This window comes from Centroberyx affinis, unplaced genomic scaffold (genome assembly GCF_046629955.1).
Source record: "Centroberyx affinis isolate AG114_WGS23_722 - 3 ecotype Tasmania unplaced genomic scaffold, CSIRO-AGI_Caff_v1 ptg001368l_1, whole genome shotgun sequence".
Classification (NCBI taxonomy): domain Eukaryota; kingdom Metazoa; phylum Chordata; class Actinopteri; order Beryciformes; family Berycidae; genus Centroberyx; species Centroberyx affinis.
The window spans coordinates 53,133-81,105 of NW_027279855.1; the positions used below are offsets into that span (position 1 = coordinate 53,133).

Here is a 27,973-nt window from a genome sequence, read left to right on the forward strand (position 1 = left end):
AGGAATCCAATAGCATTGATGTCCGATGTTCTTGCCATCCTTTCGTTCGATAAAAGTAGTAGGAATACTTCCACCTGGAGAAAGTAAACCTTTCTCCCATTTATCATCTAAGCTAGCTTGGTATGAGAGCATCACAACTAATCATGAGGAAAACAACCATAGGATGTGGTGATGGGATACAGTTTTTGGATGATTCACCTTCAGCTATTTATATTTAGTATTTTGAGGGGATGATAACAAAAGTAACAACTTAGTTTTTGTTTGATCATTGTAAAATTACTGGGACAGACAGGAAAGATGGGAGAGAGAAGGAGGGGGATGACGTGCTACAAAGGTCCCAGGTTTGAGTATTTGATCCTGTGACATTGTGAAATTTTGATAATTTGTTACTCTACTTGTTAACCGGAATAGTGATAATATTACCAACCCTGATGACAGACAGCATGAGACATCTAAACAGTTTTTTTTGTATATACATATTTTGAAACTCTTAAAGATGAAAAAATTGTAAATATCGCTCTGTATTTTGCGTTGTGATGTGCTATGGAGGCTCCAAAAGAATAATGTTCCATCTAGCCTACATGGTCAAATGCTTCACAAAGAAAATAGCCTACACAAAATTTAGATGTTCAAATAAATTCCACACTGTACCTTTAAGTCACACTGCTCCCGTGCGCAGCACAGAGCAGAGTTAACTCCATCTGGAACGCACCCAGTCACTGCGCATGCTCCGGAAGTTGCTGCCGCAGACAGCAGCAGCAGCAGTGATTCGGCAACGCAGAGCAACGGGAAAAAATCTGTCCGTTTTAAACCATGACGACGTACTAAGCGATGCCTTTCGCCGAGGTAAACGGAGAGTAAGTAGTTACATCTTTAAAACACGTCTGCTGCCTGATACTCTATGACATTCTCGTAAATTGTGCCATAAATAATTTTAAAGGCTGGGAAGGCAACAATGGAGCTGTGTGTATGTTTCAGACTGTCGTTACCTAACTGTGGCTAGGTTAGCTAGCCAGAAGCCTGGCCAGTCTGTCAGCCAGGTAGCCCAGCTGGCACACTGGCAACCTGCAGGTGTCTGTATCTGACCTTTCTACAGTATAGAAATGTACAGTAAATGTATGTTGCCTGAGCGTCTCTTGTGAGCCAAAGATATTTCCCGGACACAAACAGGCAAGGAGCGACTAACTAATATCTAGTATGTGCTATTCATTGAATGAAACTGGACTTGTGTTGTTGAGCTGGTTAGCTAGTTAGTTTTTTGTGTGTTACCAGTGAGGGTTAAGAAGTAGTGACATGGGGCTATTTGCAGAAAACATAGGTTTGTTTGTTATGTGCCAAAGCATTATTAACATTAATATCATCATCATCATCATTATCAGGTAGTTTCTTGCTACCAGTAACATTACCTCCTGTCAAAAGAAATCGCAAGTTCCTTTGCTGGGAGGTTTGAAGCTGGGAGAAACCAGCTATGAGGGAAGTTTGGAGTCTGGCTATCTTGTGCTTTCAAAGTATTGTACGGCTGTCATCAAGTTGTCTCCCACGGCTTAGTATCCGATATACTCATTAGGACATGGACGGACATCCAAATTTAGAGTAGTGTCACTCGCCTCCGCCCGTAATACAGATGTTCTGCGCGTATCTTTCATTTCGGTGAATCCGCAAGTATGCCTTGATATGACAGGGAACAAAGTCTTTCCACCTGCAATAGCAAGCAAGTGTTAAAGGTAACAAAAGGTTGACGTCACCGTGCTTATCCTGCCGCACAACCTCGACCACTGAGGAGTGCAGGAGTAGTTTTCAGAGGAGGAGGATAGGTTTTTGCCATAACGTCTAATGGTTCGTTGTCTGCAAGGAAAAGGTTTCTCTATGATCAAATTTCGGGAATCCTAAGAGTGCACTTAACTAATGGGATCTTATCGATGCTTTCTCCCCCTCAAAACCTAATCTTGCACGGTGGGATGATCAGTTTAATTCTGCTACAGCCTATTTGTGTTATCTTTGGCTGTTCCGTCTCTGGCTTGTTGTAGTGTCTGTAGTGTGATAAAGCCTCACGGATATGATTAGACAACATACCGCAGTGTAGCAATATTTTTGTGACTGGACTATGGAAGTGATACTGACTACGTCGCACAAGGTAAGATGATGATAAGAATATGAAATGTTGAACGCTGTATCGAAGAAAAAAACTAGTTAGGCGGAATGTGGGATGAACAATTAAAGTCTAACTTTGCCCAGAAATATGAAGTTATCTAAGCGAGACAGTTGTTCAAAGTGTTATCTTTCCCTGGCCACGACAAAGGTAAGGCTATTTAATTTATGACAGCAGGGAGGAGATCTGGCTGATATCTTGTGCTTACTCAAACAAGAGCCTGACATTGCTCGCCCAAAAAGTGCAGTTTTGCAGTGTGGCTGTCTTGCCCTACATTTCCCAAAGAGTGGATAATTAAATTTCAGACCTTGTTGACTGAGAAAACCAGGCCCCTTGACTCTGCAATTATCGTGTAGAAGGGATCCTTTTTGCATCTGGGTGCTATGTTTCCCAGCACAATGAAGATTAATTTGGTGTTATAAACAAATCACTTTCAGGTCTCTCTTGGTCTGTAAAATGCTTTTCACTTCTAAAGACGGAAGTCTTTCAAATATCCAGAAGAATGAGATCAAAATGAGCAGTGACTTTAACTACAAGATATAGGTATGCAAAGGCTAACAGCTCTTTCATTACATAGAGATTTCGTCATTGTGCATGGCCTTCAGCTTAGTGTTTAAAGCTAAAAAATCACTTTGGTATAACAGCTGTAGTTTTTAAAAAATAAATTCCTGTGTGGGTTCATGAACATTTGTTTGCTTCTGTTTGTCTGAAAATCATTTGTCTGTTTGCACTTATCAGATAAGCCTGGATACTGGTTAGTGCACATGTCAGGAGCAGCCAGTTCATCTGTTCATGTCATGCTGGTCAGCATTCCACAAAATTTAAGTGTTCCAACAAATCGAAATACCACTTTAATGCATGTGTTAATTAGACCACTGCATGGCTTTCCAAGTGTTTCCCCTCCTATGTTCATGAGTCATGTGTTGATTGTCTGACCTGTCACTGGAAAGTAAGTCTCTTGATGTGGGCAAACTGATAGAAAAGCGTGTTTGCCATGTTTTTTCAGCCAACCACTGACAGATATATAGGAATGTATTGATTTAGAACTGGGATAGAGGATCCTAATTTCCACTAAAGCACATCTGCAGCGTCTTGGCTAATTTAGCCTTTTGGAACGGTTGCCTGTGTGGACTAGGTGAAACCATGACAGAAAAAATATCCAACATAGTGTAGAGAATATAGCCTACACACCTACATGGTTAAGCTGGCTTGAGTGGGAACTTGAAAGTAGTCAGAGTATGAATGTGATAGGTACACCTACTCAGTTTGCTAGACACTAACCTTACTGTGTCAAACTCGCTCCTAGTAAGCATATGGCAAAACAGATATGGGTGATTGGCCTTACAGAGACACAGTGCATCATTCACAGCACCTTACATTGTAGCCCAGCTGTTTTGCATTGCAGAAGGCTCTGCCTGTGATGTCCAAATGTACTGATTCCCAACATTAGGTCTGTTTCAAAAAGCAGTAATAAGGGGATAACATCAAAGCTGTACTTTATGTCTTGGAGACTTCAGAGCTAGGCTATGAATAACAGATCACAAGGTACAAAGAATGAACCAAGAGAACTTCAGCAGATTTTTGTGATGTTTCAGCTGTTGTTGGGATTCACTGGGAGCTCATTAAAATACATTGATTAGTAACAATCGTGATTCAGTGATTGTTTACTGTGAAATAGCTCGGCTAACCAGCATATTTTTGATGCGATAATTTTCTGTGCTGGAATGAGCCACTTGGCTGGCGCTCATTTTGCTTTATTCAAAGCCAGTCATTTGATGTTGCATTTTAGAGACGGTACTTGAATTGGAAATTTGTAACCATGCACTCTCCCCAGTGCAATACATTTATTCCTTTCATATTCTAGTGGGGGCTTGTGTATGTTAAATCTCTTGCAGGTGTTGTTTGTGAATTTTATGTGCCTAGCAGATTGTTATTTGCCTCACTCGGGTCGTTTTAGATGAGTAGCATTTTTGGAATATCATCCATTTGCAAAATGAGGCTGCCCCCTGTGCTGGACAGCAGGACAGAGATTTCCCAGGTAGAGGCTATCTGCCTGCCAGCCTCACCTTTCCGTCCTCCAGTCACCAGTGCAGCTGTCAGCCCACACTCTCCTACACAGCTACCCACCACTTGGAGAGTCTGGCTGTCAGGCCATGCGGTGTCTTCTCAGCTGTACAAGTCTGTTTTCAGAAAGGGGGCAGATGTTTGGTAGCCTATGTGTGACTGGGCAATGTCAGGAATCAGTTTAAGGGTCAAAAACAGGGGTCGGGCTGGGGGTAAAGAATGTGGCCATGTGAAACATCCAAATCAGAGGCTGTGGGTCTGCTGTTACATGGTGTTTAGTTTGGTTCACATGGATTGTGTTATGTTGTCCCAATGGACTGCAGGGAATAGGCCTGATAAGTTACTCTTTGTATCTTTGTTTGCTACTGTTTTATGTTCTTCATGATTTTTTTTTTGCATGGATTTGCATGTTAGCCGGCAGGTCCAATTAGGGCAAAAAGCCCCGCTCTTGCTGGGAAGTTTGCGTAATCAGCAAACCAGAGGCCTCAAGCTGGGGAGTGCTGCAACCCAGCGTTACAAACACCAAGACCACGGGGCTTTATGAAATTGTTGTGTCTTCAGCTTCAGGGCAATCATGGAAGAATCTAAGCCTCCTGGTGACGTTCAACATGGCAACAACAGCAGTCGGCAGCAGGAGGAACAAGGCTTGGTCTAGGACGGCATCTCTGTCTGATCAGGGTTGTCAGAGCCACTGGAGACGATGGGGTTGTTTATGCACCTCCATCTCACAGGAACATCAGAGGAGCTGAGTAGATACTGTTATCTGTTTATGGCACGAGATAAGGCCGTCTCAATCGGATCACTGACCCCCTTCACCATGCCCTCTGTAACAAGAGGTTGCCTGGCAAGTCGCATGTAATTTGGAGTAATCCTAATAGATGCCATTAACAGGTCTGTTATTGCTGCACAGTTTTCCAACATCCATGCCAACTGTACATATCTGGCCATCATTAGCCACCACCAGAGAGGCTCCAAGCCCGACCCGGTCTGCGGGGTCAGGAAGAATGCCACAACAAAGCACCAGTAAAGCTGTAGGGGAGATCAAGTGGAGGGGATAGAGGGAGAGTGAGCTGAAAGTGTCATAGTTGGCACAGACATTAGATAAGGCTAAGCTACCAGAGGATTAGAGAGGGAGGAGATGTAAAATGCTGTTGGCTAATTGGGCTTTATTTTTAACATTTCAAACGGTTCATGTGAGACTAAATTGGTAAAGGATTTCAGCACTGGCTGTAGTCTGTGGAGTGTTGCTCTCTGACAGCCATTACAACCTGAATAACAGCAGGTGATTTCTGTTGAGGCCGAGTCACTGAAATGACACTGGCTTTAATGTGTTTGAGTCGAATGGTACTCTACCAAAATTTCAATTGGTTACAGTACCTTGCTGGATATTTTGTAATGCCCATTTTAATGTCCTGTTATAAATAAGCCCACACTCTTTGTTGATATGCATTTCATAATTCTTGCCTAGTTGTAAGCCCAGTCCTCCCACATCCCTCTTCCAACAAGAATATCCTGAAATTCATGTCTTTGTGGGTTTTGAAATCCCTGTTTTTGTACATTGTTATTTTCCTGCCAAGAGAGTCGCTGTGGAAATTTTGTAATGAAAAAAGAAAGTGTTTCTTGCTCTTTGTAATCTTAGGCAGCACATAATGACATGTAGGAAGGAGTTTAGTGTATCATACAGTCGAAAATGACAAAGCCATGCGAGTCGACAAGGAGCTAGTGTCTCTGAGGGCCTGATTGAGCAGTCAGGGGGCTTGGAGGCATGCTCAGGGTGCTAAGTGCTGTGCTGGGGAGGGACGGCGGCAGAACTGAGAGTGCTACTGAGGTGAGTGGTCAGTGCCATGGCACTTTGCCGTGACCCGCCTCAGTTTATCATCGGCTGCGCCACTTCTCAAGGCCTCAGTGTGTGGGTGTGTTTTTCTGTGTGCGTGCAGTGTGCTGGAGAGCGAGCGGCGCTTAGAATGGGGCCCTTTATAACCTCCTAACCCTCTGGTCCTGTTAGCAGCCATTGTTGGCCGCAGTGAATGGTATCTCCGTGCCTTGAAAAGTAACCAGATGACATTCTTCCTGTTGTTCAAAAGGGCCCGGGGTTGTGTTGTGAAAAGCGGCTGAAAGGATAGGCTAAGACTGTGACCTTCAGAGGCTAATCTCTGGCATGTCATTCAATGCCTGTTTGAAGCAAATGCAGGCCTTTTTCACTGATAGCAATGTACTAACTCAAACAAAGCAGAACTTCCTCTGAAGTATTAACAGTTACACTCCAAAAACAGGCAACGGTTACTTTTTCTTTTTTTCTTTTTTTTATTGAACCTCCATTATAATGGAACCGGACGGTCTCTCTTAGCAGCTGAACTGAATCGTTATTCCAGACAGGCAGTGTGTCTGACACCTACATTGTCCAAACAGTCTCTCCAGCCTGTGACTGAGCCCTCTGTACATAGACCCGTGGCATCAGCAGCCCCTCTGTACTGCATGCTGAAATACTGCCACTGCTGTGAAAGCAGTGGGATGAAATGCACTTAGTGAGACAGTAAACAAGGGTGCAATGCTCAAACTAGCTTATGTTGTTTATGTCTCCTCCTCTCCCATGTATTTGCTGTCTTCAGCTGGCTGCATTTCCTGGAATGTGCAGAGATGCAGTTGTCACTCTGCGGGGGGACGTTGGCTGTAATCACAGTTCATAGTTCAACTCTGTAGATGGACTCAACTGAACAACAATTGGACAGGAGTCACATTAGCAATTCCCCGGGACTCTGTGGAAGATCACACTTGATATTACCTTGTGTACTAAGATTATCTTGTGTAATAAGGTTGTTGTTTGCCCAATAGGAGCAACTTTTGCTATGTAGATTGTTGAGAGGGTTTAAAATGCGTTTTTGAATTTGAACCACAACTACTAAACATCTACAATCTGCTGACAACACTTCAGATTAACAACCTTGGCTGAATTAATGTTGCTACACTGTTTTAAAGTTTTATCTAACATTGGGCTGTTTTTGTGACGCTCACAAAGCTCCCCCTTAACCAGATGCTTTTAGTCTACACTGAGAATGAGGAGCCTTTACCATTAAAGTCTTCAAGGGGATTTGCTTTTCAGTAGGTCAGAATACACTTTACTGGCAATGAGCTGCCTTTGTGTCATTCTAAATGATCTTTGAAAGCAGGTCTTTGGGTGAGAACAGCATTTTTACCCAGTATCCTGTGAATAGCTCTCTTGCTTCCTGTGTTAGTGCTATGCCACCTGTATGGGGTTAAGATGGGGTCAGACCTCTTGCGGGAGTCTGTTGTCAGGGGCCCCTTTTTGTCAGGATCCGGTTGTGCTGAGGAGTGACATGGTACATGCCACAGGAAAGAAAAGCTGTCTGTTTTTTTGGGACTCTTTTGTCAGACATCTTTCAACGATAAATGATTGGCATATCTCCTGCCATTTCCCCCTTTTGTTTGCGCCTGTTGAGCTTTGGAGCAAATAATGAAATTGACCATTATGTGTACTGTGTGTGTGTGTGTGTGCGCGCGCGTGTGTGTGTGTGTGCACTTGCATAAAACGCGAGGTTGTTTACAAAGGAAGCATTGAATTAGAAAAGGAAAATGTCAACTTTTATCATGCTACTGCACAACCATTTTGCATTAGAAAATATCCCCTGAAGTACTGTAACATCCGCAGAATGTGATTGAGATAGAGAGGGAGACAGGGTGGGGGCAGAGGAAGAAGGGTGGGCCACAATTTGAAAGGCATACTTGAAAGTGCTTGTGTGTATAGAGTCCTGAGGCAGGTCATGTTGCTCTGTGACAGAGAAGCATTCGTCTTGCTGTATCTGACGTCCCAGGGTCTCATTGCAAGGGTTTGCCTGCGCAGCGTGTCGGCTTTCTGTAATTAATAGCCAATAGGCCCCTCACCCCATCAAGGGACCAGGTGCTTCTTAGATCTAGTTTGGCATGGACGAGCGCAGATACTCTGGGGATGGGTTTCACTGTTATTGGTATAAAACTCACAAATGTCACCAACATCTCCTTCACTGTATACATCTCAGTTGACTGTGTGTACATATAAACAAGACGGACATGAAGTCCTAGACCCAAAACAAACAAAGAGATGTGTAACGATTACTGTGAGTTTTAATGGTGTATAAAGACTTGTGCGCAGCTGATGGAGAGCTTGTAGGCTTAATATTTGGTGCAGTTAGTCTACTTTGTGTCAAGCACCATTGCACTCTCATGTCCTGTGCTGTTTAGCAGGGCTAGTGGGCCTGACAGATTGCCATCCCGATGGGGAGATTTACCCAGCCAGCACTGCCCATGGCACTGACACCATCATTAGGCTTTGATCAGCCGCAGTCTGCAAGGGGGAAAAGAGAGAGTAATATTCCTGATCTAATTACTCGGAGGCATTTCAGGCGGTGTAATATGTGATTTAACCTCTTGTCAGAGGCTATAAAAGGAAGCTGGGTTAATCTTCCTGGCAACCTCTTTTCGACGCAGGGAAGAGTGCCTTAAATTTCCTTTTCCCATGAAGCTGGCAAAAACCAACATACCAGTGCAGTATGCTAACACACCGAGGTACTGCTGACTTTCTACAGTATCTATTGGAATTCTCTCAAGGCAAGAGTTCTCTTGACCTTTGAATGCTAGCGACAGCTGGTTCGCAAGAACTCATGTGCTATGTGCATTTTGAGAATTGCAGCTCGAACAAAAAAGCTGTCCTTTTGACTTCTCCATGCTTCCTCCAAATGGATTGTTTTACAGCCCCCCCCCCATTGTTTTTCTCTTTCTTTCTCTCTCTCTTTCTATCTTTCTCTCCGTCACCATCACCACCCACACACTGCAGCATGATGAGTGAGAGAGAGTTGATTGAACCAATAGATTCTAAGCGGAATTGGAGGTTTGGGTTAATCAGTCAAACGTAGTTAAACAATTCCTTGGACATGAAGGGATTAGTCTTGCCTGCGTTGAGCTAGTCAGAACCCATTCACCCCAGTGCCGGCCAGGCTTTTAGGGCCAAGGGCCGCGGCCCCGCTGGCTCCATGGAGAACCACACGCACCCTGCAACATGCTCCATTGCTCCTGAATGCCTGGCCACTCTCCTCTCTCTTTGTTAGTGAGTACAATTAGAATGATGGATTAGCAAATTAAATGCAGACCTTCCTATTCATGACCATCCCTACTCTAAGTCTCATTCATTGAATCTATCATTGACTGGCTTTAAATTGGTTATTTGGCTCACTGTATGTATTTTTAATTCCTTCATGCTCAACATAGTGTGTCTTTTACCATTAAACACATTCTTAGCAAGCACCTAATTCGTTCTATCCTAACATGAAGTGTTTTAGTATCTTGTTCTTTTTATAGAATCATTTCCTGTAGATTTTCCTCCCCTGGGTCACTGAGTGGTGATCACACTGATAGGAAGTGGCCCTGATATGGTGATGTGTTGGCAAGGCCGGTGCATAGCTGCACTAAATCACCTGTGTCATTGTCTGCTCCATGTTCTTGAGAGCAGGGCATCAACCCTGCTGGCCTAGAGATAAAAATCCACCTACCTGACCCACGCTCCCTCTCCTTTCTTGGTAATCGTATAATTTGTTTTCATATCTATGCTTATAGTAGGCATACACCACGCTTACTTTGAGTAGTAGTAGTAGTATTTATTCATAATTGTTTTATATTGATTACTGTTATTGTTTTATCCCACAGCACTTAACATCTTCTTGGTGATCTGGCCTTTAAATCTTAATGTCTAACTTCATTGAAGTATCAGGAAGATGAAAAGCAATATCCACTCTTATTTAAGTGAAAGGGTCAGACATAATGTACATTATGCACAACCCTTCTGCCACACATACTGCTCTTATGTTACAGTTGTGTTGAGGTATCTTTCTGTTTACCAGCATACCTCAACACTAATGCTGCAAATTACTCAATTATTTGACTGTTTTCCCCTCAATGCAGCCCAAGTTTCATTCAGTGTTTCTGAGTTCAGTGTATAAACCCAAATTCCACTTTTTTGTCTGTTTCCCACAAAATGGATAACACCGGGCCCTGCTATCTCTCCCTCCCTTTCCCCCCGCAGTCCCTCCTCCAGTGCAGCGTGGGGGGTGGATAGCGCTGCTCTTTAGAGACCCCAATTAGCAGGACTAGCAGGCCTCCTGAAGGTCACTCCCAGGGTTGAGTGTGAGAACGGAGGAGGGCTGGGCACGGCCAGGGGCAGCTCTGAAAGTGATGGGGTGGAGGCTCTGTGGCTTTCAGCTACACCCACGAGTTCTCACACAATAACCTGACCGCACATTCTTAACAGCAGCAGCACTTTGCATATCCTCCATTTTTGCATCACACGGTGTCGGTGAAAAGTGGCTCAGGATTTTCCTAAAGGTCAAGTGTTCTCGGCGGACTGTCATAGTATACTGTGTGACCATATCTGAGAGATCCATTTGTCATTAGCTCCAAAGTCCCCTACTTCATCAGCCCATGTCTGGTGTCGGCTATCTCACCCTGATTGATGGCTCTGTCCTTATTGCAGGGAACGGGGGTCGATGGCAAAAAATTTGCTGCTGGGTGCATTAATGTTGTGTTCAATGGCATAGACCTTTGAGCATGCCTCATCAGTCTTTAATCATTGGACGGCCGGGGGAGAGATCTGTATGAGCGGGCATGATGCAAGGAGGCGAGCGAGAGAGAGAGGAAAAGGAGTTCTGATCAGCTGGGCTAACTCTATTACTTTTATATGGCTCCATCTCAATGATATAGGCTAGAAAAATAAATGTAATATTTTGAGTTGGCTTTATGGATTCAGGGCTAGCCATATACAGTAGTGTTGTCACAATAACTGAAATTTCGATACTACATGGATACTATTGTGAAAGTTTGAACTCAATATTGAATGTTATAAGCTTTCCTTACTTTCTCCAGTTGTGTTCTACAAGCTGGACTGCAGCAGCCAGCACAAAATTCAACAGAGTCTAACAGTTGAACATCATGAACTGAATCCCAATTCACCTAAACTGGTTGACAAACTGGTGTCAGGAGCAATACATGGAACTATTTATCTTACAGAGCTGACAAAGATGGATACATCCAACCCTGTGCAGACGTTGCTATAAAGCAAGTCAATTTGGTAACACAACTAATTGAAATGAAGCATAGTGGTTGTTCTGACATTTTTGTTCTTTTCTGTGGTATTGTAGTCGTATTGAATTTTTAGATATTAAACTAGTATTGGTATTGGAGTTAAACTTCTGGTATCATGACAGCACTAATGGGCACAAACACACTATGTAGGCTGACAGTCAGACAGTCAGACAGACTGAGGGTGCGGTCGGCCCTGCGAGCCTGGGAGGGCCAGATGTTCCCATGCAGACACAGGGGTGAGATGTTTGCCATGCCGGGCCTGTGTTTGCCTGGCTCTCCTCAGAGTCACCGGCTGGCTGCCCGGGGCCCGGAGCCGGTGTCTGTTGGGGAATGAGCCGTGGGTGGAGAGACTCTCACATACACACAGGAGATGAAGGAGAGACCAAAAATGTCTTGTGTGTCGCCAGGGGCAAAGCGAATACATCTCACACAACCCCGTCCGGGAGAGAAAGAGCTCTTTTATTCCTGGCTGGTCTGTTGATGTGAGGGGGACTCGTTTGGTCTCGCTGGAGGCCAGACTGAATGTCAGAGCTGCCATGGAGGCGGCTGACCTTACCTACCTTCCACAGACACAGAATGGAGATGGATCAGCTTGTATTGAGCAGGTACACAGCAGGGGTGAGAATTGGTATGAAGCGATTTGTTTTTGATCCGTATGGCTACAGTTCCATTATATAACCGTTTTCAATGCAGCACGATTTTTTATGACCGATTCAGTACATTAAACAAGTTCATGAAGTGAATACTCATCAGACTTGCATTTCAATAATCCACACTTACTAACAGAACAAGTGTGCTGCCAAAGAGTCTTAGTAAGTACTATTTTCTTTGGCCTGCATTGAAAAGAGCCAACATAAAAGCTGGGAACATTGTGCCTGTCACAAGAGCTTTATAAATGCATAAACATATAAAAACGTATAAAAATAATATTAAAGTCGATCACAAAGCTCTGGTTCACTCAATTTCTTTTTTTTTAGTAGACCGCCTTTATGCTCATAAATGATGATTGAGCTGCCCTAGGTTATTATAACATCTTAATTTTAAAAATTGATGGTATTCCCCTTTTAAGCTAACACAGATTTAGACAGTGCTCACATTTCCATTCCAGAAGTTAAACCAATAGCTTGCATGCAACGTCGGCATACAATAGCACAATAAGGCTGAAGAAAATTGATCTACTTATGTTTTTGATGCAGAATTGTAAAAGGTTGAATTCACTGAGTGAGTCCTCCCACCCCTAATACACATTTGGGACCTGGCATATTTGGCATTACATTTAGGATTTCTTCTCTGTGTATATATGTATGTATGTATGTATATCAGTCTGTATATATGCATGTGAAAGAGAGAGAGGCCGGTTAGTATAATGGCACAGCTGATAAATCTCCCACACTAGGCCTGTGTAACACCGGTGGCTGTTTTTGTGCGTTAAGCCCTTTTAGGATGATTTGTGAGAGTCAGCGCTCCCACAGTTCTGCCTAGCAGAGCTGCTCTGACCCTCCTCCTAAATCAGCCCAGCCTGACACACCAAGCCCAGCCGCGCTCACAAACAGGCCAGGGCTGGTTAATGCTGGGTCAATAATACTGGCCTGGGTGGGACAAACACACAGAGACTTACTTTTTTCTCTGTTAAACACCGCGCACATGTCAATAAGAAGGTTCTGGCAATACTAGGGGAGGTCATTATTCCAGCAGGGGAAAATCATTGGTGGATATTGGTGTGTATTTATGTTTTCCTGTGTCATTTCCTGTGTGTGTGTGTATGTGGCTAGCATGGAGGGAGGAACAGCTGCATTGATTTGGTTTTGTTTGCTGAGTACTCAGAGCAGAAATGTAAGCCGTGGGAACACCTGGAGAGAGGGGAAAATGGGAGAGGAGGTGGTGGTGGTGTCAGCTCTGCTATTGGCTCTGTACCAAGTACACACACACACCTCTGATTCCTATGTGAGGACAGCCTGGGATCCCAATCAGCAGCACTTAACAAAGCTTTCCTCTTTCTCCCTTTAATCGCAGGCTCAATTTGTCACTGGGGTGTCCAATTTCTGATAAGCGCTTTGACTGAGAGAGGCGAGGTGGGTGTGGGGAAGAACACAAAATGGATGCACCTGCTCACAAATGAAATCAAACCACTCCATCTTCATTTCCCTATTTTCCGCCAGCTGGAACAATGCTGCCGTGCTTTAGCTCTCAGCACATTGAGTTATTTCCCACTAACCAGGGAAAGGCCTGGCTGCCTTACACAGTCAAATAGTTAGAATGGGCTACTCACAAGACTGCTTTTAAACCAGTGATGGGCTTTTATGTAATAAACCATTCGTACTACTTAGCTATAATGTATTTTCATAACAATTTTGTCATATGAACTGTTGAATGTGTATTTGGCAATTAAGTGTGTGGATTGAATTTGTTGTCAGAATTATTTAAGAGTTGTTATTTTTGCCTGCAGAGCAGGAAATCCAATTCACATGTAGTCTTTGAGTGGATATTTCTTTCACATGGAAAATCTTTGCAGTGGATCGGTTAATCACAGGCTAGTCTGTTTGTTTAGGTTTGCTTGTGTTTGCCTGCTTGTACCACAACTATGTGAATTATAACCAAGCATTCACACCACAAGCAACTCGAAAAACCAGTCACCAGGAGTCCTTACATTTTCTATGACCACAAGTACAATCCCCCCACCCTCACTCACACAAACACACAGAGTAGATTTAGTCCAGTATCTGTATATCAGTGTTGTTATAACCATGCCATTCTGGTTGTTGCTCAGTGCGGTACCAAACACCACAGTCTGGCATCTGTGACACGGCAACATGTGACCCGGCACATTGTTGCCTGGTGTGATAAGGGGGAATATGCAAAGATAACATTGATGTGGCACCGTCGAGGACATGAAAGGAACAGCATCGCTCTCATATGTATGAGCGCTGTCTCTGAGTTCTCGGTGTGATCTGATGGCTAGCAGAGGGCTAAGGTTTCTGCAGAAGATAAAGAATCTCTTCTATGGTGTTTATGTACATTCCTGTGCATGTCTGTGTTTCTCCACTGTTGTCATCTGTCATACCCAATATACCAAGCTATGTTTTAAACATTTGCTGGGCGCTTCCAACTCCAACTGCCAAGTCGCACTCTGTTTTAATTGCAGTGCTGGGAGAGGAATGGCCCAGCCGCAGACCCTTGTCATGGATGGTTTTAGAGCAGCCCCTGATTAATTTGAATTGTTGCATGTGTTAATCAGAATTAGGCTGAAATGTATTAAGAGCGTGTGAGTAAATCAAATGCAAGCTTTGGAGCTGGGCCAAGAGATCTTTGCTTTCCTGTTCTTTTACTACATGTCAGATTTTTTCCCCCCCAAGTGGTTTAGGACTGTCATGTCTGAGAGTAGGCTGGCTTTTTCCTCAGTGAGGCATGCCCAGCTTCTGACTGCACTCTGGATGGATTTGCGGCAGATAAATAAATAACTAGGCTGGCACCCCTCACTTTGGATCCCTTCTGTTTTGGCAGGCCATCCACACTGCATTTTCTATTAGGTGTAAACATGTCTGTCAAATGGCATGGGTAGGGCCCCGGCATTTTGGCATTCTTGCCGGCGTGCATGCAACTCCGCCAACACTTTCTACTGGCCTGCCTCTTCAGACCCCTGCCAGACTTGACATGGCTGAGCACATGCACACTTAGTCCTACCTTCCACATTTGTGGGGCGCATTGGGAAGCCAAGTGGGCTTAAGTGGCTGTTAGTGAAAGTGACCCAGAGCCGAAGAATAGCCTGAGACCTTGGTTGGCTGTCCTTGTAGCCCTGCCGTTGTGGATGGGTAATGACCATGACATAGCCCTGGCAGAGGAAGCGAGACTGGGCCAGGACGCTGCCCCATATCTTCTCATCCCCTCTCCCACCACCACCACTGTCATCATTCCCAGTGCGAGGAGCAGTGGACGTAGACGGCATACAGGGGGCTGGGCCACAGGCTCTCAGCCACTGATGTAGAGACAAGAGAGCAGGAATGAGGCCACTGTCTGATAAGAAGAGGCCTCATACAGCGTGTTTCCTTTTCTTAGTCAGTCTCATGGTACACACCTCTAAGAGCCCGCGCTCTCATTGTAAAACAGACTTTCCGTATCTGACACGTAAGCAAAGATTTAGCCTATCCAACTGTGGACTATGCATTATTCTAGGGGCACGCTGTCTCTCTCCCCTCCGTATCCACCATTTCACCTCAGGGAACTGTCACTTTTTCATCAGTTGCTTTCTGAGCGTTCATACAGTCTCCCAGTTGTTTCACAGACCCCTCCCTCTCTCCAAAGGAGAGGAGTTTCAAGTAGCTCTCTTCCTCTCTCCCACACTACTGCAGCAATTTCCTTGTTTGACAGTTTTATCCCTGACACCCTCTGTCTTGCAAGTTTGGAACCAGTATTTTACTGACTCTTGGTTTGTGTGCGAGTTGGCTGGGGTTGGTTGACTTCTCTCCCTTTTCACCTTCCACTCACTATCTTAGCCATCTCCCAGTCACACGCCCTTTCTCTTTTTTGTGTGAGATAGCATTCCGGGTTGATGAGGGGTCTCTGCTGGCTGAAAAAGCAAACTGCCTGTCCTGAACACCTCAGGATGTGCTGGAGTCATCAGGATCTGTTGTGTGAGAACGCGAACCAGCCCTGGTAGCCTAACATGCCTGTGGGCCCTCTGCTAGCAACAGCCCTGCTTCAGCAAATCCTGTTCCGCCTCTGCTGTTTGTAAAGCCTGATGGGCTAATGAAGGCCATACTGATGTGAACAGTCATTTCTTCCCAACGTGCACAAGAGCCAAGGCTTTTTTCTTTCTCCTTTCTTTGACGGAACGCTCTGGCTTGGTATTCAAGGGTAAAAAGCTATTCTCTTCTTCCTGCTCCTTTTCTTTCTTTACCTCCCATTCAGAGGCTCAGCTTGCAAAGAAAAGTAATTTCACTCTCTCTGTCCCTGAGAGAATCAACACACTGGACTTGCATTGAATTTCTACAGCAACATTTTTTTTCTTGGCTCTATTTCAGACCCATAACCTGGGGGTAAACATGCAATTAAATAACAGCAGCCTGCTTTCTCCTCCGCTCTCCTCTCCTTCAGCCATTAGCACAAGCAATGTACAACATGGTGACTTGGTTCTCCTAATTGCTTTTGCTTTTAATTGGGATAGAATAGCTGCTAATATTCAACCAGTAACCAAACAGACTTTTTCACCTTGTTTTTTTGTTGTTGTTGTTGTTCTCCAGTAATGTTCTTGTACGCATCTCCTTTTAATGAGCTTATTTTTGGTGCACGATTCTCAATTTTCCTCTCACATTACTGCTGGTGGATGTTTTCGTAGATGATTTCCTATGCAATTAGCCCGATGCATTTCCCACATTTCCCAAATTTCTAGCAAAAGCAGATCATAGTTGATGGAGAAAATATTGATCAAAGCAATCAGCACATAAATATAGTTGGCTGGTATAATTTTCTAAATGGCTCCCTTCTACCCTCTTCCTTCTTCTCTTTCTTTGCGTGGTGTTTTTTACTCCTCAGAAGGCTTTCTCTTTCTCTCCTTCCCCACTGAGGAATGAGAGGAAAATATAGGTCAGCTTTTATGGGAGCAATTTGACACATGACACAAGCCATGCGCATCACTTGCTCAAGTCCTGCATTGTCTGCTCGCCTTTATTTGTCTATAATGAAAGCCACACAGTTATTCACACACTTTTATTACGGTTCTATAAGTAGCTGGTGGATACTTGCCGAGTCACGGGGGCCCTTAATACCCTGAGAACCCTGTGGTGTCTGTCTGCATGGGGTTGATAGTGTGAGACGCCTGGCTAAACTCCACCAGGCCAATCCCTGCTCTACAGGCCTGCCCAGCTTGCTCGGCCGGGCCTCCGTAGACGAAGCACTGTTTCCACTCAGGAGGGGCTGCGTCTCCACATCACAAAGGCTAGTAAGCTGTTAGGGTAGCACCTACCTGGCTGGATGGCTGGAGAATCAAGCTCCAGGCAGACCAGACCTAAACCCCCCGCCTGGTGCTCAGAGGGCAATTAGGACTCAGCAGAAGTCAGCAGCCTGGCCAGCTGGATGCCTACAGCGACCTGCAGAGAGGTGTCTCTGACTTTAGGAGGCTCAATCCCTGTCTGGGCTCGACGCCCTGTCAGGAGTCGTCTTTCTGCGCCGTATACAAATAGTCTGTGTGTTGAAAAAGCCTCTGCGGGTGTGTGTGCCTTTGTAGAAAGTGCCAGTGTTTGGTGTGTGATGTATATTTGAAGTTGCTGTGGCAGAGAGACGTGGTGGTGCTGGCAGGCGAGTCGGTAGACGTCAGGCTTCTGTCTGTCTGGTTTCATCTCCTCCTGCTCTCCGCTGTAAAGCAGAGTGTCAGCTGGGGCATTACCATAGGCTGACCTTTGCCGCTGCACTCCCCACTGCACAGTTTTCTGACATTCAGGGGCGCTGTGGGGGAGGATGGAAGGGGGTGGGAGGATGGCCTGTTGGCTGTTTTTGCCTGTAGTGTGTTGATGTGTGTTCTTATAACAAATGAACTGATAGGTTTATATTGGTGTTTTCTTTTTCACATCAATTCACTCTCCTGCCACTGTTTCGCTTTTGAAGCCCCTAGCAAAAACTCTGTTGTATTTGATATTTAGTTTTCTTCCATCCCAAACCTGTCTGTTGTCAAAGAGATTGCTGTTATCTTTGTGAGAAATCTTGGCACCCTGATAAATGAGAGGGAGCTGGAAATCTTGCCTGCTGACATCAAGGCGCTATGTACCTAAAATCCTTCCAAGGCCGGGGGAAAAGAATAACATATCAGGCCAATTAAAGTTAATGCATGGTGACACATTGAATCGAGGGCAGGGATTGCTGCCATATGGCGGTCCAGGCTGTAAATCAGGAAGCAGGGAATGGGGAGGAGGATGAGAGAAGTGGGAGGCTGGGCAACGGAGAGGGTGACGCAGCATACAACACCCGCAAATCCTCAGATCTGTCTCAAGACTGCATCTCTGCCACCCACCAATCTCCCCCCCTCTACCCTTTTCTCCCTCCCTCCCTCCCTCCCTCCTCCCTCCCTCCCTCCCCCCTGCCGCCCTGCCCCTGCCCCTGCAGCGCCCCAAGGTGCACAGCTCTCAGGTATCTGTGTGGAACTGGCAGCTTCATTAAGGCTTGTTTTTTCTCCCCTCGCTGGGAGGATTTAAATGAGCTGTCATCCTGACCTTTTTGAGCTCCTGCTTTTTAAAGCAAGTTCATACCCCCCCCCCCCCCCCCCCCCAACCAGCCGCCCTTCTTTCTCTCTTTCCACCTTTCTCTCTCGCTTTGTCACTCTTTCCTCCACTTGTCTCTTTTCCCTGCGGGGGGGCAGACACTTTTAAGCCATCACCCTGCGGCAGACAGGCATGCCAAGGTTGTTTTGTGGGTAATTGCCTCTCTCATAGACAGTGTTTGTCTGCGCACACTCGCCACCCTGTTCAGATGCCACGCAGCAAAAGGGGAGGGCGCGGACTCTGTAGACTTAATTTGCTCCCTGACTGTTCTTCAGTGCTGATTAAGCAAGCATCTGTGGTGTTTTGAATACAGCAGTAAGCCAAGTGGAGCATGGCTAACGTTGTTTTCTCTCTCTCCATTACATCAGGTTATTGCACAAAGTGGCAGCCATTTATTGGAACTGTAGCCCTGTTTATTCATTTCTTTTCATGGCTTCGCTAGCCCGCTCCATTGTTTAATGTCCCCAAAATAAAGGCCTCTTTGAGGTCTAGGGGACTGCAGTATCGATCGAGGACTTAGTAACTTGTCAGCACCGGGCCTCTCGAGTGTGTTCTTTTAGAGTGTACAGGAGTCATTAATTTCCTCTGCCATGGTCTGGTGGAGGCGGAGAGGTAGAGCGCAGGTAGCAGGGTCCAACTAGCTGACTAACATGCAAGGCGAGGAGGAGGGACCGAGTCGATTTAAAGCTGCCAGTCCCTCGGGCCCAGTCTGCCCGTTTTACTTCAGCTGTTTGATGTTTAATTGAAGTTGTTATTGGCATCAAATGTCACCTTACCTGATGCTCCAGGTGTGAATCAGTTTCTAATTGAAAGGTAACTATGTCTCCCTCAGCCCCGTGCCTCCGGGGATGGCCACAGAGTTCTATTAGTCCGGACCCTGCCTCTGTATCGCTATGCACCATGTGCTGCCCTGCAGTTATGTCTGACTACTGACCTCTCTAGCTCTCTCTCTAACACTCTCTCTCTCCCTCCCTCTACTCTTTGCAGTGTGAGGAGAAGCGTGTGTCCCATGTTGCATTAGTGTCTGTGTGAAATGCTGGCCTGTCTGCCAGGGCCAGGTGACCTCTCCCTCCAGCTTCTCCCCCACACGCAGATGAACACTGGACTTCAGAAATGTAAGTACTGAGCTCTGACGCCAACACAAGGGGACACACACACACACACACTATAACTACCACCACCATCCCACACAAACCAAGCTGTTAAAATCCTGCTGCCCACCCCACATCAGATGCACATGCCAACCCTGGCCTGGTTCTCTTCAACAGCTCTGTGTTAAAACCAAAAAAGAGAGAGAGAGAATTTTTTTGTGCTCCAACACGATAGATCTCTCTTCAAGGAAAATGAGGATGAACTATGCTATTAATTTGCTGAAGAACGGTGAACTGGCTACCTCCCGTTTTCCCATCCATCCTTCTCTCCATCGTTCTCCTGTCGTCCTCCTCTTTCCCACCCTGAAGACCTGTGTACCACAAGGGTGCGGCCTTGTGATGATACAAGCTGCAGAGATACTACAAAACTGTTGCCCCATTTATATTTTGGATTTGACCATCTTGACTAATTTTCACCATCAGGAAGGGTCAGCTGTCAGATTCTCAGGCAGTTTTTGGATGAGTGGTTGGCCCTGATGATAATGTGAATGAATTTAAGACTCAATCTGTTCTCCTGGTTCAACTGCAGACTAGTCGGAGCCAGCCCAATTATTTAATATGTTTGGTTTTTACAACTCCAGTGTTGACACACCCAGACTGACTCCTGTAGGGTGTGATGGGCCGCAACACCATTGGAGAATTTTGATGAGCAATCACTACTTGAGATCAATTGGCAGTGACCAATGAGATGGGAACAAAATATTGCATGGCAAATTGATGAATGGGAAATAACAGTGTTTTCTAGGCTACTGTGAATTCAAATTGAATTCAAATTATCTCCACTAGCCTACACAGTCAGTCTTAAAATATAGATTGTTTTACCTAAGTTCTGAAATGACTAAATCAATAATCTTTTGTAATAGTACTAGAGATTATTCAGCCTTTTTTAACTCATTTAGTCATGCAATACTTTGTCCTCATGGTAGGTATTGTCCCAGTGATACCTGCACACAGTGACACTTGCATATATTGTCAGTCTTTTTGTGGAAGTATATATCTTATAGTGGGCCTTTGACATGATTCATATGTCCATTATTGATCAGACCCATTTCTCATCCAGTCGACCACCTTTATTTATTTGGCTATAGGAAGTGTACATAAGTCTCCTTTTTCTCTTGCCTGCCTCCCTTTCACAGTGGATACTCAGTCCCAGCCTGACCCACTTCTGCTGCAGTTTTTTTTTTGTTGTAAAATGCTCTCTCTAGCTCATCAAGACTGTAATTTCAGAATCACAGTAATCAGCCTACCCCCAGGAGATCAGTGAGCGTGAGGGAGTCTGCTAAGTGCCAGCGTCTGTTGCCTCACCCAGGCAGGCTAGTGACATGGTACAACCATCAGCTAGAGTGTTTCTCTTTGTTACACACTAACACACATCAGAGCGGTAGGGACAACTGGAGTTCAATTTGTCTTTCTGCCCAACATTGTAATCCATTTTGTTGATTGAGCGTGCATCACACAGCACGGGCAGTACTAGACATGTACTTTCAAAACTATTCCCCCCCCCTTTCATTCTCCCATACTGCCTTTCCTTTTCATCTGCTCTTCAAAGTATGAGTTACAGACGCTGTATTACGTCAAAAGCCACAGGGATGTGTTTAATTTACACAGTCATTTTATCAAAGTGCCGCAGAAAAAAACGGAACGAAAAGAAAATGCACATACTCTCAGGTCGCCTGCCTCCCTTGCTGCCTACTGTCCAGTCCCTGTAAATCATCTTCAGGATGTCTGGAGTCCTGTGCAGCCGTTGTGTCTTGAGGCATCTATTCCCTATGCTCTGCCACACACAGCCCCAACCAGGCCTAAACCCTTAAGTAATGCACTGCTATCTATCTCCTGGCTGTCCACACATGCCACAGGACTCGTCGTTTCTCCAGACCACCATCTTTCACCCAGCGTGAAAGATAATGTGACAGCTTAACTCCGTAAGAGATGTGCTTGACTGCTATTAGGTGAGATTCCGGGACTAGTAGTCACATGAAATCCTTATTCAATAGACTTGCACATTCCCACAGAAACAGAAAAAAAAGGCTTAGAGGGAGAGTTCACATAATTAGCTCCAATTTGTGTTCCCATGCGCCTATCCTTGAGCACTATCCTTTCAGCTACTCAATGCATTCCCATGCTGAGTGTTGCATTGTAGAAACTTGTCTTTTCTGCATTTTCCCCTCCCTCCATTCTCACCCAGAGCTCCAGATCGCCTTGCTCTGCACCGCCTCCTCTCCTCTGGGTGAATCTGTGCATGGGAGAGTCATTTAAAGTTACGAGCTTGCAGGTTGCTGTCAGAGGCAAGGCCAGGGCAGCTGCTTTATTTATCATCGGGGAGAGACGGTTAACAGATGATGGCTGTGAAATGTAAGAGCTGCCGGAGGAGCAGATCAGGTACACAAGGAGACAGTGGGGCACAGAGAAAAAGGCTTGTCCTCTGGGCAGGATGACTCAGATACCAGGAAATGGCCCTTGGTCCTCGGCTCTTATAGGCAGAACAAACAGTGAGTACAGCTGGTCTGCAGCGCTGATTTTTACATCTCGGGACCCCACTGAGATCAAAAGCAGCCACCTTACTTTTCCTCTTTTTATATGATTTTCCATTCTTCAAGGGTCTTGTGCCATCAATATGGGATGTTCTGCTCAGCCAGTATGAAAGTCTGCAAAAATAGGAGGAGGTGGCTTTATGTAGGAACTGAATTCACACATCTAATTTGACACTGAAGCCTCAGACCCAATTTCCTGCTCTTGTGTGAAAATTGCCATTTAAAGCAGCATGAGCCCCTGCCCCCTGTTGTTTAAACCTTGTTCAATAAAAACAGTAGTTTGAATAAGAGAAATCCTAATTAGCGCCTGCTGACTGTGCACTAGCGTTCCAGCTAGCTAGCTAGCAGTGGGGTAATTAACGCATGGCCAGACTGGCCTCTTTCCCCTGTTCCCTCCCTGGGAACGTGCTTAGCTGGAGATCTGAGAGATGATATGCTTGTAGCCACCAGCAGCCGCCTACAAACCTCACTCATATCCTCATTAACCCTCCCTTGATGCTATAAGCTCCCTAACTAATCTAGGTTGCAGGTTCAGGTTGAATGACTAATGAGCTATATCTGCTTCCATAATGTATACTCGGGAATTTAATCAAAAGCGTCCAGGATTCTAATACTTCTGTAAACCTCCAAAAGGTTACTTTTATCTAGTGTTGGAGGAAACTATCCTAAAACATTAATTTACCCATTACTCTATTTCACATTGGAAAAAAGTTCAGTCTTGGCATAACACAAAGAAATGACCATAGGAACATTCAATCTGGAGTCAGATCCCAGTGTTGTCTGTAATGTATTATACATTTTACAACAGCTTTTAAATTCTCCATTCTGATTGGCTTTTGTACTGAAATTGCTGGTTTAGTTTTGCCAACAAAATATAATCCCTGTTCCAATTTAATGCATTGGTCAGTTTCCAGGCATTGGCATCGCTTTCTATGTTACTCTCACAACTCTACAATAAAGCCCATTACCCAAGAGCCACTGGCAAAGTAAAAGCACTATCTATATATGGTTGGTGTGAAATTTCTATACTTGCTACATGTTAGGTTCAATTTTCTCACTCTAAAAGCATATGCAAAGCTGAATTCGCCTCTACATTGTACATTTAGAATATATAGTGCTTCTTTCCTTGTTCAATTTCCTCCACAAAAATATTGAACTGGAGACTTGGCTTAATTTATTATCATAAATGCATAAATGTCATTATTCATAATTTCCACAATGATGTATTTTCTGCTAAACCAAGCTTGGTCCATATCATTAAAAGACTAATGATGCATTCTGTTTTGTTTTTTTCTCTTAAATTCATGAGCTGGTAAAGTTATCATGTGACCAGCTTGTACGAGGTGATGCCATTCAAGAGCCTGTTTAGGTTTTAGAATCTGAACCCAATTAGGAAACTGATAGGTAGAGAAACCTGCAAAGGTTGCTTATGTCTCTAATGAACCTCTGACGCAGGAGTTAGACTGTTATGATCAGTCTGTCTTGCATGCTTGTATTAATTTATCTCCACCTTTACTCCACATTGCCACAGTCATTTTGTACTCTTATAGCAAATATCAAATCTCCCATCCCCACAAAGCCCACCTCTCTAGTTAAGTTACCACCTGAGCCTATCCTGAAAGCAAGGAAAACCCTGCTAGTTGATGTTCACCACAGATGTAAATATTTAACAGTTGGATGTCACATTTTATATTTGTATGTTAAGCTCATTGACATTCATTCATGCTATCCACAATTCCAGTTTTATGTAGAGGATTCCTTTCCCATGAAATGCAAAGAACTGCGGGATACACTGTAACAATTGACAGTACTCTCTTCCATTTAACTGCCTACTTAAAACTACCTGCCTTACAACTATACTGACGTGAGGTTTTGAGAGCAATTGCAGAGCAAGGAGGTTGTGCCACAGTCTCATATGCTCTAAAAAATATCTTGCATACTGATAGTAAACAACTTGCATTATAATTTATCAAAATGCCATTTTTATTACTTTGAACAAATATTCCGCATCGTACAGTGACTTTAACCCAGTAATACCCCCAAAACATGGGAACAATGAAACGGCTTAGTTTTTATTCAGTCTGCCTCTGTCACTGGATGAGACGCCGCCATTTCCACCGAGGTCATTAATCATTACCTGTGTTTGACAGGTGAAGTCCATCCTCAGCATGTCTGTGTGCTCGTGTGTAAGTGTTCATTTGTCTGTGTTTGCTTACCCCAGCATTTATTCCGCGGGAGACATTAGGCCTCGGTGATGGAGGGTGTTGAGCTCTAGCGCCTTGGCCCAGACCCCTGCATTAATGAGGCTGCCATCAGCAGGCTGAGCAGTTAGTCACAGCAGCCCCCTGTGTGCCACCCCATACCGGCCCTGCACATCGCTACCCATTGTTTCCTGTTCACAAATAAAGCGGGAATTAATTAGCCGGTTGGCACAACTCATGGTGCCATCGTGTCAGCACTCACAGTTCAGCTCTGTGCCTCATCCCTCAAGCCCGGTCTGCCTGCTGTGAGACTGAGCATAACAGCCACGTCCACATGAAACCGCACACTTCTGCCAGCATCGCTTGACATTTCAGATTATTGCTCACTAAAGAACAGAGAGAACTAGCCTGTATGCCGTAATGACAACATCCATTTTAACTGAACTGAACTGAAAAGCCCCCTCTTCAAATACAATGAAAGAGTGAACTCAATGTAGCTCTATAATCAGACTAGTGTTTCTTCCCACAGGTCAGATGTATTCATGTCCGTCACTCAGTCCTAAAGCTGTGTAGTGTAAGTAGGTCAGACTGGCTGGGCCAGGGTGACGGGGACAGTGAGAACGCGGACTAAGAGCGGAAAGCAGGGGGAAGAGCCTGTCCTCCGCTCAACGCTCATATCACAATAGCTAAAGGCAGCAGTCTCTAAACCGATTATCACTGACTTTTATTGTGTTAGTGAAGAAAATGGGACTGAGTACACTGCGTTAGACTGAAACATGCAATCATATCCACTCAGACTAAAAACAAGCGCATTATGCACAAGACGCTGACACATTAGCCAACACCTGCATGATCTTGTCACACGCATCTTAAGCAGGCTCATAAATGAAACACGCCCCCCCCCTCCACCCTCTCTCTCTCACACATGCACAAATACACAATCATGGTCGCATTGTCACATAGGCATTGTTAAATATAGCTGTGGTGCTTAGCAGGTGTAACAAATGTCTCCGAGCCGAGGCCTGGGAGGTGTTCCCGCAGATCAGAGACACTGCTGCTGTGTCTGATTACTTGTCTGCTGTCATGGAGCTCTGCTCTCTGCGTCTGTCTCTCGCTGTCTCTCTTTCTTTCCTTCTCCCCACAGCAGCCACAGGGGACCGTCGCTGCCTCGCTCACTCTTTGTTTAGTTTGTCATTCAGTAGCATGCAGCGCAACTCCCTCTCCCATGCACAGTTATTGTTTGCCCGGATGCTACGTAAATTACGACCACTAAAAGCTTCTGACCTCAAAGTCACCGACACCACTACGAAATTGGATTATAGATTGGAATGTGTTGGCCGCAACAATTCCGCTGAGAATGATGCGGAATGAGGTCCTTATGAGATGGGAGCTGTGATGGTTTTTAAGGAGAGAAACACTGAGGTATGGAATATGAGAACACTGCCCAAATCAGGTTCCTTTCTGCTGCTCAGATTACCTCTGATGTGCTCTTTTGTGCCATGTTGTCTTCTACCTGGATTAAGTTGTCTCATTGTGCTTCTGTTTGTCCCCCCTAATTTTGTCTCTTCCTGCCTTCTCTCTCTCTCCCTGTCCTGTCCTGTCCTGTCCTCCACCCCAGGGGACACCACACAAAGGATGAGATCCGCTCAGTTTCCAACCCCTGCAGAATTGGATGCTTATGCTAAGAAGGTTGCCAACAACCCCCTCACCATCAAGATCTTCCCCAACAGCGTCAAGGTCCCCCAGCGAAACCACGTGCGGCGCACCGTGAACGGGCTGGATACGTCAGGCCAGCGCTACAGCCCTTACCCTCCCTCTCAGGCCAGCGCCAAGACAGGCCTCCTCGCCATCGTCAAGGTACCCATGGTCAAAGGCATCCTCAAGGATTTTGACGGCACCCGGGCTCGCTTGCACCCTGAGGTCATCATGAACCCCCCCACCGGACCCTACCAAGTGGCTTCAACCAGCACTTTAAATCACCACCATCCACCTCCCCAGGGCCTCCCCCGGCCCCAGCAGAGCTTGCCCCTCCAACCGCAGGCCCCCCCCCAGACTCTACAGATGCTCCCTCAGCAGCAGGGCCAGACCCAGAGCCTCAGACACCCTCCCCCCATGGCCCAGCACCCTCAGGGCCTCCCCAGACCCCAGACTCTGTCTCAGCACCCAGCCCTGGGCCACCCCCAGGGGCCCCCTGCCGTCATGCTCCAGCAGCAGCACCTTCAGCAGCAGCCGCCTCCCGGCCTGCAGGGGGGCAGGAAGCTGCCAGATGGCGACGCACCGCCTAACGTTACCGTCTCTACCTCAACCATTCCGCTCTCTATGGCCGCCGGGCTGCACCAGGGCCGCCAGGCTGACCTGAGCACCATCGTGCATCAGATCAACCAGTTCTGCCAAGCTCGGGCCCAGGGCGCCGGAGCCACCTCCATGTGCGAGGGCCAGATCGCCAACCCCAGCCCCATCAGTCGCAACTTGCTCATCAGCGCCTGCTCCAGGGTGTCCATGCACAGCAATCCTGCCACCCCTGGGTTCCCCCCACCCAACTGCATTATCGGCCCCCCAGAGAAAGCCACTGCCCCGGTGGGGGCTCACCCTCCACCCAGCATGGCTGCTATGAACCACTTGCCTGCCTACCACGCTGATATGAAGCAGCAACACCACCTCCAACAGCATCTGCATCAACAGCAGAATCAACAGCAACAAATGCAACAGCATCAACAACAGCAACAGCATCATCAACAACAACAACAACAACAACAACAACAACAACAACAACAACAACATCAACATAACAACACGCAGCAGCAGAAAATACGCTCTTGGAATCAGCACCAGTTGGCTCACTTACCCCATGTTCAGAACGGTGGGACCCACCCCTGCAAGCAGCCTTCCCGGGACCCCGGCTTCCCTTATAAGGGCATGAGCTACCCCCCAGAGGTGTGTGTGGGTCAGCCTTACACCCTGAAACCTCCCGTAGAGAAGCCCACCCCCTCTCCCCCCGTCAACAACAACGGCATGCCCGGCCCTATGGCCCACTACACCAATGGCCACTACTTCCAGTCCCATATTTGGAACAGCAGCATTCTGCCCACACCCAACAGCGACAGCTCTGGGTCTCAGGACCTAGCCATGCCATTCCATGGTGCGGGCCCAGGGGGGGCCACCACGCTAGACTGTGGGCCCCCTGGGGCGCCCCATTACAGGCTAGGGACGGGCTCCTCCTCCACCTCCTCCTCCGCCCAGACTAATCTGATGCAAACGGCAGATTACTTGGGTGGGGACTTCCAGACGCCCTACTTCCGAGATCAAAATCTAGGGTTGATGGGCAAGATGCACAGGCCTCCCATGAGCAGGGTAGGTCCAGAGGTCGGGGACGGCAGAACCGCTCTCATCCAGCACCCAGGGTACAGATAAGCTATGGCCTTGTCTACACAACAGTTATCAAAAACCCTTTGTTTAGTCTTAAGAAAGGAAAGACATGAAATAAAATTAAATTGATAACTTAAAC

At 45.9% G+C, this 27,973-nt stretch overlaps 1 protein-coding gene across 3 annotated transcripts; it reads left to right on the forward strand.

Annotated features, from left to right (window-relative positions):
- The first annotated feature begins 770 nt into the window (after positions 1-770).
- On the forward strand, positions 771-27,904 carry fam222ba (family with sequence similarity 222 member Ba). Of its 3 annotated transcripts, XM_071525943.1 has the most exons (4): positions 771-857; positions 19,573-19,700; positions 26,087-27,179; positions 27,264-27,904. In XM_071525943.1, the coding sequence occupies exons 2-4, from the start codon at positions 19,619-19,621 to the stop codon at positions 27,877-27,879; spliced, it is 1,791 nt and encodes a 596-aa protein (XP_071382044.1). In that variant the 5' UTR covers positions 771-857; positions 19,573-19,618; the 3' UTR covers positions 27,880-27,904. The 3 variants fall into 3 exon arrangements, with proteins under 3 accessions (XP_071382044.1, XP_071382042.1, XP_071382043.1); XM_071525941.1 differs by having other exon boundaries at positions 26,087-27,904; XM_071525942.1 differs by lacking the exon at positions 771-857 and adding an exon at positions 1,904-2,134 and having other exon boundaries at positions 26,087-27,904.
- Positions 27,905-27,973: the final 69 nt, after the last annotated feature.